Consider the following 13,535-nt stretch of genomic DNA (forward strand, 5'->3'; position numbering starts at 1 on the left):
AGAAATCTAATTAGACACTGAGGAAACCCCTCCAGGGCAGCAGAGCACTGGGGTGAGTTGCCTGGGAAGGCTGCTAGGGTGAGTTGGTCCTGCACACAGGGTGATGCGTGAACAGGAGCCACCATCCCTGCCCCCAGGCAGAAGTGAGGTGTATCTGTCTTCCTGAGGTTCTGCTCAGACCTGCCTTTCTGTGACTTTTATCCTGATGATGCTTTATTACAATATTGATGTTTTGTCACAGCATGTTCTTATTATAATACTCCTTTATCTGCTGCTCCTCTACTAATAACTCCTGCTGTTCAGGTGGCTGGTTTGACCAGGGCTTTGTATTTTTGACCTGGTATTCTTTGGTTAACAATCACTTCACAGCATAAATCCAAGGTGCTACTGGGATGGCCTTGTCCTCCACCTCTCCAACCTGTGCCTGGTCCTACTGCCTGCCTTACCTGGTGCTGCAAACCAGACAGCTGGGCCTGACTTAGGCCAGGGGACTGACGAGCTGAAAACTCACCAGCTGGGAGCAAGGCAAGAGAAGAAATTGTATTTCCATTACTTGTTCTGCTATCTCATAACTTTTGTCTGTCTAGTCTACCTTGGATAGAGTAATCATGTCTTGCGCTATGTTTGGAAAGCAGAGTGGAATTGTAAGGTGATGTAAGCACTGGTTTGGATAATCTTTTCCAGACTGAGGGATGTCTAAACATTTGGGCAGAGGAAAGTGGTGTCTGAGCAGTTCCTCCTAAAATCGACCACAACTTTTTATTTGGGAAAGGGAGCTTTTTTCTTTGTCACTAAATACTAAGATCTAGAGGGTTTGCCAAAGTTAGAAGTGGGCACATGCCATTGAGGAAGGACTCTCTTCAAGGAATAAGAGAAGGAACACCAAGAGGATAAAAGGAGCTGGTGTAAGTTCTGTCCCAGAAAATGCATTTTAAAGTTATTTGACATATTTTAACCACAATCAGGTAATGAATGAGGCAGTCAAAGGAAGGCCCTTGGCTTTATGCCCATTCCCTGTTAAGACACTCCTCTGGGTGAATGCATGTCAGACCAGTCTCTATCCTGACACCAAGTGGAGAGAACTCACACGAACTGCTTTAAAATGTGATCCTCACTCCCAGTGAGGACAACCACTCGATGTGCCACCCATTCTAGAGCCAGTGAGACATACAGTTTCTAAGCATTTTTGTATTTCTAGGAATTTTTTTCAAGAACCTGTCTCCTAGCAGCTAAAATATAAATTGGAGATAGTTATACTTGATTAAAAACTGCTCTCTGGACTCCTGCAGTTTTACCCTCTTATCCCAAGTTTCCACCAGTGCCATACATGGTGAGTACCCAGTGGATGCATGTGGATCACCTTTACTGGGGTCAAGCTGGGTTTCAAGAGCAGCAGGGCAGTCACAGATTCACAGAAAGGTTGAGTTTAGTAGGGACATTTGGAGTTCATATGGTCCAATCCCCTGCTCAAGCAGGGCTCCCTACAGCCCATTTCCCAGGTCCCTGTCTAGACAGCTTTTGAATATCTCTAAGTGTGGAGAATTTCTTGCCCTGAAAATGAAGAAAAGGGTACCTTTTCCTTTTGAGGAAGGGCCAGTGCCTGGTCATGCCAAGGTGATGCACATTGCAGTGTGCTGTAGCAGTCCCACCATGTCAAAGAGCAAGGCAGGGTACCTAGTCCTGAGGCTGGCATATCTCCCAGTGTATCTCATTGCACAGCATGCTTCTTTCCAGCATGCTTTTCTCAGGAGGGGTTGGGAGCTGGTCAGTTCTGAGCTCCTCAGCACCAGAGAGATGGGGAGATCCTGGAGCAGATACAGCAGAGGGCTACAAAGATGATTCAGGGACTGGAGCATCTCTCTTACAACAATTGGCTGAGGGCCTGCTCAGCCTCCTGAAGAGATGATTGAGGTGGCCTTATCAATATCTGTGAGTATCTGAAGGGAGGTGTCAAGAGGATGAAGCCAGGCCCTTCTCAGTGGAGCCAAGCATTAGGACAAGCCGCAACAGGCAGAAACTGATGCACAGGATGTTCCACCCAAATATGAGGGTGTGGGTGACCAAGCACTGGAACAGACTGCCCAGAGAGATTGGGGGTTCTCCCTCACTGGAGATATTTTAGAACTATCTGGATTCAGCTGGGCAATTGATGGCACTTGAGCAGGGAGGTTGGACCAGGTGACCCTACTGTGGTCCCTTCCCGCTTTACCCATTTTGTGATTCTGAGTTTTTTCCCTTTCCATGATATCAGACCTCCAGTGCTGGGTGGCCAGAAGCCCTCCTTCAGAAGTTTCCCATCCTGCAGCTCCAGTCTTCACCACACCTTATCTAGAACACCTCTAACTCATCCTGAGAATCACACCTCTTTTGGCCTTGGCCATGGGATTAAGGGGAGATCACTGCCAGATAAGGTTTCCCCATGGATTCAGCCTCTGATGCCTTCAGCTGCCATTGCTTATTGGAGATTATTTTCTCTCTGACTGTCTTACTCTTCTCTCTTGCTTTGCACATCTACTTCTGCCTCCCAGGTGAAGAAAAATTCCTCATCATTTTGCAAGGTGCCAGAAAGTCACAGGAACTCCAGTACCAGCCACTTGCTAAGCCTCAAACTCTCAGCCAAGAAACAATAGCATCCTATGCCTAGCTGTTGCACCAGAAAGGCAACAGCTTTTCTCCCACAGGGAAAAAACCCTACATCAATTTAACACAAAAAGCTATCAAACACATCTAGTGTCAAGTTAGTCCATCCCTCTGATGGATGGCATTCAAAAACAGCACAGAAAGGAAGCACTGGTGCTGATAGATTTTAATGCATTTAGCAGATGCCCTGTTATTTAAGTCATCTCCTAATTACTCAACATTAAAAAAAAAAAAAAACAGGCAGAGGAAAATGTGTCGTGCATGGACTTACCCAGCTGATCCAGAGCAAAGAGGGCTGGGGCACCTTCGGAGAGCTCATTGTCTGAGGGAAGAAGAACAAATGCTAGGGAAGTCAGCTGGGGAGGTAGATGAGAACAGATGGGGTGACAACGCTGTTTTAATCACACTGCAGATAAGCCCCTGCTAGCTTGCTTCCAGTTCACCCTGACAGCTTTCATGTGCGTGTTGGGGGTTTTCTTTTAATTCAGATATTACTGAAAAACCTCAGAACCAGCTCAAGACAGAGACTAGTCAGGATGAGGCCTGAGGAGCAGAAGCTCCACTGCTCCATCTGTACCCTCCCTGGGATCCCCAGTAGTGCTCCCCTGTTTGTCCATACCACAGCTCTTCACTCCCTTTCTTCCATTCAGCCAGTGCTCAGGGTATGACCAGGAGCACCCTGCCTGCAGCAAAGCTTTCCTGCATGCTACAGTCTCCTCCAACAACAGCAGCTGGAGAAGGTTTAACCAGCAGGGGCAAGAATTATTCAGAGGCTGACCAAACCTATGAGTTACCTGACAGCAGCACTGCAGTGACCCAGTGCCTGTGACAGGTGAGACCACAGGCTCTGGAAATCCCTGAGTTGGTGCCATCTCTCACCAACAACTTGTAGGGGTTTACTTTGCATTCCATAAATGAGCCCACCCAATCTTGTCTGCTCCCAGCTGCAGAGCACAACACACACAGATCCCTCACTACCAGTAAAATCTACAACCACACAGGAGCATGTGACCAAGCATTGAATTCCATTTGTGCCTTGTAGTTCATGGGGATTTTGCTATTTTCAAATATTCCTTGCAATGTCAAAAATGCTGTTAAATTGAAAAACCCAATGAAAATTTAAAAAAAAATTAAATTGTGGAGGGTGGTGGGGGTTTTGTGGTGGTTTTTTTTTTTTTTTCCTTTATGATTCATGGCATTTTTTTCAATGAATGGGCTCGACTTAAAAATCTTTTGATCTGGAGTCTGTGGATCCCTGTATTCCTAGGGGTTCCAGGAGGATATTTGAGAAGGGCAGGTGCATGGTACCCCACAGCAATCCCATACCTGTGCCCTTTCAAAGTGATCTTGCCCCTTGTTATAAAATACTCTTAGGCCAAATATTTAGAAAAGGTTGTGAGCCAGGAGTTTAGGATAGCATGGGCTGCATACAAAACCAAAAGCCAATGTATAGCCACATTCAATTGTTCAACTGGTTTGGGTTTCTATGAACCCCTGATGGCAGTGACCCTGCTATCCTCTGCTTTACAGACACAAGCACAGTGCAATCCTGAAGCCTACAGGCATTTAACCAATACAGTTATAAACTATAACACAGACCATGCACATAGCAAAGTCTTTTAAGAAACAATAGAAGCAGACATTGCTCTAATGGGGAAGAAGAGTGGACTGCAGCAAGCTTTCCTGTGCTGTTGCCCTGGGGCCACCCTGGGCTGGGTACCTGCAGAAGCAGCAGATGTTCTATCATAAGGATGTTGCCCAGTGGTGCTTTGCTGGGGATGTTGAACCCAGGGCTCAAAAGCATAAATCTATTTATGGGTTCAAAAGCATAAAGCTACTTATGTAATTCAGCTCTCACAGAAAAGGAGGCGATGCCACATCTTGGTTAGTCCCTCTCCCTTCCCCCAGCATCTGTGCTATCAGTGGGAAGCCAAGGGAAACAGATGGAGATAAGGGAGTGCTTTACCAAAGCAAAGTGTTTCCGTTCCCAAGGTGCTGCCATCTGGAAGGCTGTGGGTTTATTTTGGTTTTAGTCTGGGGCACAGCACATCCCAGACAAAGAGGGAACTTTGCCCAGGGGGGGACAGCTTCTGCTGGCCCAGGGGACAGGGACCTCTGGTAAAAAAGATGACCTGGGGCTAAGCAAGGAGCACTTGTGGCTGCTCCTGCCAAATGTTCAAATGGGGATTAAAAAGCAAGTAAGAGCAGCTGACTGGGAATTAGGTAGAGATGAATTGATAGAGGAAATAGGATTGCTGGCTACTCTCATTGCATCTGCACCAAATGCTTTCCTGAAACAGGGAATTTCTAGAGAGCAATGAACCCCAGCCTTGAGATGGGACATCTTGTGTCTAGCTTGAACAGCCCTTGCACAGGGAGCTCCAGTTAGGGCAGCTCCCTAGTCATTGCCAGGACAGCCTGTATCCCTGCAGCCAAACTAAATTGTCCCACACAAATATGATTGAAGAGAATATTTTATCAATTCTCCCCTTACTCCTTCCCAACCATGGTCATCTGCAGAGTCCTACTTGTGGAGAGTGAGGGTGGTTATATCTAGCACAAGTGGAACATTAACTGGCCAAAAGATGGGTGTTGAGGCCTTTTGTTATTTTTCTTATATTTTTTTAAAGTCCACTCCAAAGCAGGAAAACAAGCTGCAGGCCAAGTGGCTGTGTCAGTGTGACAGTTTGGATCTGACCTTTCCCACCTTCATACCAAGTACTGCCTGCCTCTGGACATAGCCCAATAAAACCCCTGGGAGCACTGCAAGCACGGTGAATGGCAGCAGCACATTGGGAAGTCTCTCAGCACTTTCACTGGGTGGATTAAGAGCCAGCAATCATATCCTACCTCCTTTCACATTGGAAAAGGGGTGGATCCCACCATGAGACAACCAGTTTGTTTCATCCAGCTTCCAGTTTTCACCAGGGTCCATCTCTGATCCGCAGCATCAAAGATCTGCTTGCAATGCCTCCTGCTGCTCTCTCTGGGGAATAACCAAAAGATACTCTGAGCATCTGTCATGTTGCTAGACCATAGCCAGCTGCAGAGAAGCTCACCTCAGCAGAGGAAAATCTTGTCAATATTTCAGGAAAAAAAGAAAATAATTTTTAAAAATTGAGGAAAAACCCACATGGCGCACAGGGAACTCTTGGACCAAGGAGCTGCTGACTCTACTCAACTTATCAAGCCTCCCCACTGCATCAAAAGGCCACCAACACTCGGATCTCCTAAACTTCTGTTAGCAGCCTGACCTACACTTAGAAACTCCTAATCCATCATGATACTTGCAGGGATGGTGTTTTACCTCTGAGTGAGATGATGTTTCACGAGGACATCCATCAGGGGTGTGTGTCTTGGCTTTACAGGCCTAGCCATCAGGTCCTGGCAAGTGAGGGGAGTGGGCAGGCAGGCTTGCTGGCCCTTGTTCCCACATCCCAGCTCCTCCATGGACAGGAGTTGCAGGTTGGAAGTCTCAGTCAGATATACATTCCAAGGCAATCTACCACTGGGCACTTGGCTCTCACAGCTGCCCAGCCCCAGAGCAGTGGCTTTGAGCCACCAGGGAAGGATGGGGATTATGGAGCGGTTAACACAGGAGTGCTCCACCCTAAAAAGTTCTTATCTGGTATAGACATTAAATTATTTTCCTGACTATCAGTTGTTCAGTGCAACCCACAGGTTTGTTGCACCTGGGAATCCTCATGGAGACATTTTCCATCCCTTGACTCCTTGGACCTGTGCATCTGGGCAATCCCAGATGTGAGCAAAGACTCCGAGAATAACTCATGGAGAGCATCCCTGCAGAGGACTTGAGGTTCTCATGGATGGACAGCTGGACATGAGCCAACGGTGTGTGCTCCCAGCCCAGAAAGCCAACCTCATCCTGGGCTACATCCAAAGCAGCGTGGGCAGCAGGGCCAGGGAGGGGATTCTGCCCCTCTGTTCTGCTCTGTTCTGCTCTGCTGAGATCCCACCTGCAGTGTTGTGTCCAGCTCTGGAGAACCAGCACAAGAAGGACATGGACCTGTTGGAGTCAGTCAAAAGGAGAGCCCTGAAGATAACCAGAGGACTGGAGCATCTCTCCTGTGAGACAAGCTGAGAAAGCTGGGGATGCTCAGCCTGACGAGAAAGCTCCAAGAAGACCATGTAACATGTTCCAGTACCTAAAGGTAGCTTATTAAAAAAATTAGATTAGATATTAGGAAGAAATTCTTTACTGTGAGGGTGGTGAGGCATTGGAACAGGCTGCCCAGCTGGAAGTCCTCAAGACCAGACTGGATGGGGCTTTGAGCAACCTGGTCTGGTGGGTAGTGCCCACAGCAGGGGTGTTGGAACTAGATGGTCTTTAAGGTCCCTTCGAAACCAAGCAATCTGTGATCCTACGGTTCTATGATCCCTGGTGGGATAGCACATACAGGCATTCAATGCATCCCTAGGCTTTCAGGATTACATGGATTTGGTAGGGAACAGAGTCCTTGTAGTATCAGCAACCTCTAATTTATTAAGGAAGCATACAACAGTGTTGTGATATAACAACAAGTTTTTGCTTCTGTTGGAAAATGCTGAAAAGGAGGTGACAAAGATTTTACCTAGCACTGTCTGAAGCTAACCCAGACCCCAAATGGCAGCAACCGAGTTGATTTCATACTGAGATGAGTCCCATGAGACCCACCACACTGGCAACTGGTCGTCACTACTTGGCCTCTGATTTCCTTTGCCCTTATTTGTATGAATATTTTGTAATTAATGCTGCCAGGACCCTAATTCAGGACACTCCTGGGAGAAATAGGCAGATAGCGGTGGAGGGACACCATCACACCAGCACCATCTCCTTAGGAAATGATGGACAAGGCCCTGCCTCCACAGGGAAGCCGAGCATGGCTGAGCCATCCCACTGCACTTGTCAAGCACTCAGCACCACCTACTGACGGGGGCTGCAGGAAGGGGCAGAGCCCCACGCTGGGGCACCTGGCTCCCAGCGGCTCCCAGCATGGCACAGCCCAAGCCCCTGCCTCAGCCCACTGCCAGCTCTCACCAGCATGAACCAGGAATGTGCTGCTGCTTCCTCGACTGGCCAGACCTGCAAGAAATCATTTCACACATCCTCTTGCTCAACACCTTAATTGACTAGAATGAAATACTTGTCTGTATGTGTTTGGTGAGCAGCGAGCAGGACAGGTCATTGCATGCACAGGCAGAGCCGGGTTGGAGTTTTTTGATGTAGCAAATTCACCTGAATTGCAATTAAGAGGTGCTGAGACTTCAGGCAAATTTGGGTGGACTAAGTAATTAGTTTAAGCTGAAAGAGAAGAAAAAGAGTCCTGAGAAGAGCAGCAAGGCTCCATCTTGACATTTTAAAAACTGATTTTTTTTTCTCTTGTTCTTTCAAGTGCTGGTTTTGGATTGAAAGTGACCTAGTTTGCTTTTTCTTTTTTTTCTTATTTTTTTTTAAGTCATGAAAAGCAGTAAATAATCTCAAACCAGAATGTCTCATGCTATGCTTATGAAAAGAAATCAAAGAAGAAAAGAAACATTCTCCTTTAGGGGGTGATCCAAACCGAAAAGTATTTTCAATTTTTCCCTTCAGCCACTGAAATGAAAAACCTATTATTTGTACAGCTACACTACTGAAAGGCATCACTTCAATATGTACTGCTGGCAATTTCTTCTTTCTACCTGCCAAGGGAGGGGTTTGTCTTCAAGTTCAATAAAAGTATAAGAGAGAAAGAACAAAAGGGCAATTTATCAACGTAGCATAGGAGATAAAATGGCTTTTCCATATTTCCTTGTTTCTCTGAAAGAAGGACCCTCAGCTCTTTGCTGGCTGCCCCATTCTGTTCAAAATCATATAGACATGAAATCTTACAGACACAAGTCCTGAGCCCTCATTACACAGAAGATTAATTGCAGAAGTGAAACCTTCTGACTTCACTGACATGTAGTGTCTAACCAACATTAGAGAAAGCAAAGGTCAAAATGTATTTGGGTCAATAACACCAGCAGTGACAAACACCCAGAAGATCATAAACCTCAGTCCTTGGTGTAGCTTTGCGGCATCCATCTCCTCCCTTCACAGCAGAACCTGATGCCAGCAGATGCTACTGGTGTCAAGTGTTGAGCACCAGCATCAGAGATGGGTTTGCGGTGCCTGTCTCACCACAGAGCACACATTGTGCCCACTGTCTGCTGTGGCTGCCCAACAGGATGGGATGGGAGGGAAAGGGATGGGTGGAAACACAGGACAAGGCCCACTAGCTGCATTTACATTCATGCTTGCTAAAATACAGAGCTGGAGAAGCCCACTGCTTGGGCTGGGATCTCACCAGGGCTGGGATCACAGCTCCAGCTGCTTGAAGGGCTCAGCCTTGCTACAATCAAAAACCAACACCCATTAACTCCATCCTTCAAGAAGACAAATCAAATGTAAGATTTTCCAAAGGGCCTGCTCTCAGGTTCTGTGTGCAGTCTTCACCTAGGGCAAGGGGTGCTCATTTGACACACCTATAGCTTCCACCATTCCTCTGAGGAAAAACAAGGTGAGAAAAGAGCCACATTCCTCCTATATCCTGATACAATATTAAAAAAATAAATAGGGGCTAAATACATTAAGACTTGTTTCATTCTGCAGCTTTTACTGTACCAAAAACAGCAATGCAGACCACAAGGACTGTCCAGTTTCAATCTAACCTGCAAATTTCATCCAAACAGCAGGAAAAAATAGCATCATATTGGAATGACCATTTCACCGATGTTTTACAATCCCTCTAATCTGGGGCCACTGGAGCACAAGCCCCAGTTAAGCTCCTCTTCTGGAGCACTTCCAGTTCAAGACAATCTGCCACACAGCCTCTCAGAGCACTCAGCATCTGCATGGGGATTTATTTTTTTTTAGTACCATAAACTGTAGAATTCACATGACCAGAACAGCAGGAAAATAAAAGTTAATGACCTAAAATTAACTCAGACAGAAAAGAGATTAAAGCATCAAACCCTAAATGCTACAGCATGCAGGGGCTTGATCTGCTGGACAAGTATAGGCTGGAAGTGTTTGCCCAAACACTGCCCTTAAAACTGGCTCCAGCCACGTGGCTCAGGTGCTGCTCAGTGGAGATGCAGATGCTGTGCAAAGGATCTCACATTTCTCTGAACTATCATGTCTCCTCACATATGGTTCAGCTTTCGAGCACTAACTGCAACCAATTTTACTTGATTGGGAGTAAAATTCAGTGGCTCTTCCAGAAGACACAGACTCAGCTACTTCTCCTCTTCTCCACGAGGAACAAGCAAGGGCACAGTGTCAAGAGACACTCAATTCAATCTGATGCAGCTAGATCACACCAGGGCTGGTGATCACTTAGGGCTGGTGATACTCACACACCACCTTGCTGCTCTGAGCCCTCAGAACAGCACACTGGAGCCCTTGGCATTTAATGATTTCTTGATTTAGATGACCAACCTTTCCAACACCTTGTAGCACCTAAGGAGAGTTCACGTGTGATCCTTTCTGGATAGCATCTGTCCTGGGGGAACCAGGCAGTGTGGGGTGCACACAACTGGTTCCTGGGATCAGAGCAGCCCCAAGCCACACCAAACCATTGCTTGGTGGCCAGGCCAGGGCTGGTGACTGCAGAGCCACCACCAGCTTGTAGCAGCCTGGTGTAAGAGTGAGCTTGGGCAGGGATTGCAGGCAGAGAAAGGCCACAGAGCAGCTGAGGTGGTCACAAGTCATGGGAGGTCTGCTAGATGGGGCAGCAGGGAGCACCAAGGAGAGTGGGGTTCAGTATCCCTGTGGAGAGAGAGGCTGGGACAAGGGAGAAAAATCCATTTCTCTTCATGCTGCAAACCCTGTGGGGGTGGCTGGGCACTGCTAGTGTGTTCTCCAGCAAAGAGAGGGCACTGACCCTAACACATGCTTCCAGGCAACTTTTGGGGTTTGGGATCGATATTCCCACACCAAAGAGATGATATTTGCAGCCAAGGCAGAACTGAGGCTGAGAAAAGAAGCAGGGAGTAAAGAAAAGAGCTTGGTCCAGCTGGAGATGAGGAAGAGAGCTTGGCCAGGCTGTGGGAGAAGGTGTCAGGCAGCAGCCTTCCAGCAATCACAGACGGGATTAAATGCTGTGAGACAGATCCTTCTACCTGTGATGTTTCCCAGAGCCCTGCAATATTGCAGGGATAGCCTTCTTTTCATCAGGCATGCTCTGGGAACCTCCCTACCTATGCTCACCAAAGGGGCCTCATGGTGCCTACACAATAGCCCAGACCCTTCCCAATCCCAATGAGTCCAGAGAAGTTAAAGTATCCCCTAACCCACAGTTTTGCTCAGATTGAAAACTGAGTAACTTTTGACAACTTCTGTGCTAAAAAGGCCATGTACTCAGAATGTGAGGGCAGTGCCAAGGGGAAGTCTCATCACTTGGGCAAGCTGCAGCTGCTCTTGGGCTGGGATCGCTGCTCTGTGAGGGCACTGCTCTCCTGCTGAAGTCCATCTGCCCAATGGCAATGTGAATGGGAATGGGAAGGTCTGACTGAGCCTTACAGAGCCGAGCAGGGCAGGATCAGGACTTTGAGGGGGACATTACAAATTTGTTTAACCTGGAGCAGCGTGGGCACAGTGAAAGGCACAAGGTGATAAAGTACTTCCAGTGTACCCCAGAGCTCAGCCTGACGGCTGCCTTTAATCACCCACAGCTGTTCTTTACTGCCTTGGATGTGCTCTCCTTTAATTAGCCCAAAAGGTGACTAATGAGCTATTTGTTAATGTCATCAATCAAAAAGCTCTTTTTGTAGCTGGTCTGAAAGAGGTTTTTTTAAAAAGCGTCGAGTTTCAGCCAACTGGCACGGAGCATGATCACAAGCTAATTACATGATCTCATAGCAGTTATCTCAAACTAATACATCATTAATCTGATCTTACGACAGCTAAAGGAGAAGCCCAGAGCCAAGAAGCACTTGAACACTCTACAGTTCTCAAGACAGAAGCCCTTTTTATAAAAGCTGCAGGTTTACACACAGCAGGCACATGTCAGGGCAAGCTGCAAGTTGTATTGCTCCCTTACCCTGACAAACAAAAACATTCACAAAGCAGGAAACACACCATCTCCTCCAAAGGGAACCTTCCCTAAAACACAGCCACCATCCCCCTGACTCAACTCAGGGCTGCAAAGATTATCAGAGAGGGAAGGGGGTCAGGGTCAGGATCTCAGCATTTCTCAGGAACCCTAAGGCATTTTTGATAAGCTTTCTGTAGGACAAAACCCTTTTGGAGGATCTATCCCAGTCTGGTCTCAGGGGACAGGTGCGTAGTTTCAGGCACTAATAGGGATGGGCACTCGAAGTGATTGTTATAGCTAAAATATCCTGGAAGCTAATTGCCTGTGAAGATAACTGGCACTAGAAGCTCCTATCTATCCTCTACATCCCTTTAGATGTAAAGGTAGGATGCAAAACAATAAATAAATTCCTCTTTACATGTCATTACTTCATTTAATTAGCTCACCTCTAACTAAGGACAACCATCTACAGAGATAACCAGAGAAAATCTTAGAAACCTTTGAGAATAATACCCTTGGTTTCACTCAAACTCCTACTCTCACTCTTGAGCAAGGGTACCCCCCAAAATGGATCAAAGGAGCTGCTCACAAACCTGTCCCAGCCATCTCACAGGTATGGCAGGACATCAGGATCCACTTTGCAGTGCTCCAGGACCCCTGCCCTGGTGACACAGTGCAGGAGACGCTGGATGTGAATATCATTATAGATTTGGGGTTAATTTATGATCTGTAAGGTCCTCCAAGTCACCATGTGGAATAAAATTTCTCTTTCTTCTGTTGTTTCCTTCCAAAGTCAGAAAATTGAATTGCAACTCCTTGAAGCAAAGCTTTTGTCTCTTTTTGTGTCTGTTGCAGAGCTGTCTGTATTAAACTAGCAGCACCAAATGCCACCACACCTCAGCTCTGCCAGTTATCTTCACAGGCAATCAGCTGCCAGGATATTTTAGCCATAACAATCACTTATCTACTTAAGAGATGATAATTTCTCTGTGCTGTTTCCCTGACCTCTCAGAAAACACACTACTGCCTTTTTTTTTTTTCTTTTTTTTGCAGTCATAGGAGAAAATGTTCCTGTTCCAGTCTCAGTTCAGGCAACATCTTAAAAAAAGGGTAACATAGAAATGGAAAATCTTACCTGAAAAAACACCTGTGATTTCTCTGGCGACAAAAAGCCTCTGTGCCTAGGTGGTGCAAGACCAAAGCTTTCCTGGGAAATGTTTGTCCTCTGTTGGGTAAGAGCTCCACAAAAACTATGTAGCCATTGCCTGGACTTGCTTTAGTTTGGGGAGGTAAGTCGGGGGAATTCAGCTGCTTTTGTGTGTTCAAAGAGCTTCGAAATGCTCTACACCACTTCTCGCATTATGGTTCCCACAAGAATGCCAGGTATGTGTCTGTCTTCCTGAGTCACGCAATTATCTATGGGAAAGTAACCCATAGAAACCCAGCAGAAGGGAAAAAAAACCCCACCTGGCTGTCTAAATCCCTCAACAGTCAGAAGCAGCCCTGCAAGGAGATCTTCTCAAAGAGGCTTTGCTAATTCCCGCATCCAGAATGCCAAAGTTAGCAGAGATGCTGGGCTGTCTGCTTGCCACCTTCCTCAGCAGTTTGTGGCACCACACGTGGGAAGTACCAAGCAGAAGGAGCAGCCCAGCCTCAAAAGCAACCACAGCACTGTAAGAGACAACCTGAAGCTCATTGGGTTGCACAGGTTATGGGATGGCCTCTGGCCAGGAGGAAATGTAGGGTGAAATAGTCGCTGATGACTGCTGCTAATGAAGGCTGAGTCATCAGTGACACGGAATGAAGAAGTGGTGTGATGCAGCGGTGTCTGGGCTAGTT

The 13,535-nt window shown here is 46.8% G+C and overlaps 1 protein-coding gene across 1 annotated transcript in view; it reads right to left on the bottom strand.

The window, feature by feature from the left end:
- AMOTL1 (angiomotin like 1) overlaps positions 1–12,879 on the bottom strand; it is a 72,158-nt gene extending 59,279 nt beyond the window's left edge. Inside the window, exons 1-2 of the mRNA XM_054269873.1 lie at positions 12,832–12,879; positions 5,491–5,626 (exon numbers count right to left, since the gene is read on the bottom strand). Of these exons, the coding sequence (XP_054125848.1) occupies positions 5,491–5,575 (85 nt within the window). The 5' untranslated portion in view covers positions 5,576–5,626; positions 12,832–12,879. The remainder of the gene's footprint in view (positions 1–5,490; positions 5,627–12,831) is intronic.
- Positions 12,880–13,535: the final 656 nt, after the last annotated feature.

Source organism: Melozone crissalis, unplaced genomic scaffold, assembly GCF_028551555.1.
Source record: "Melozone crissalis strain CALT ecotype California unplaced genomic scaffold, PUWL_Pcris_2 ptg000008l_1, whole genome shotgun sequence".
NCBI classification, from domain to species: Eukaryota; Metazoa; Chordata; class Aves; order Passeriformes; family Passerellidae; genus Melozone; species Melozone crissalis.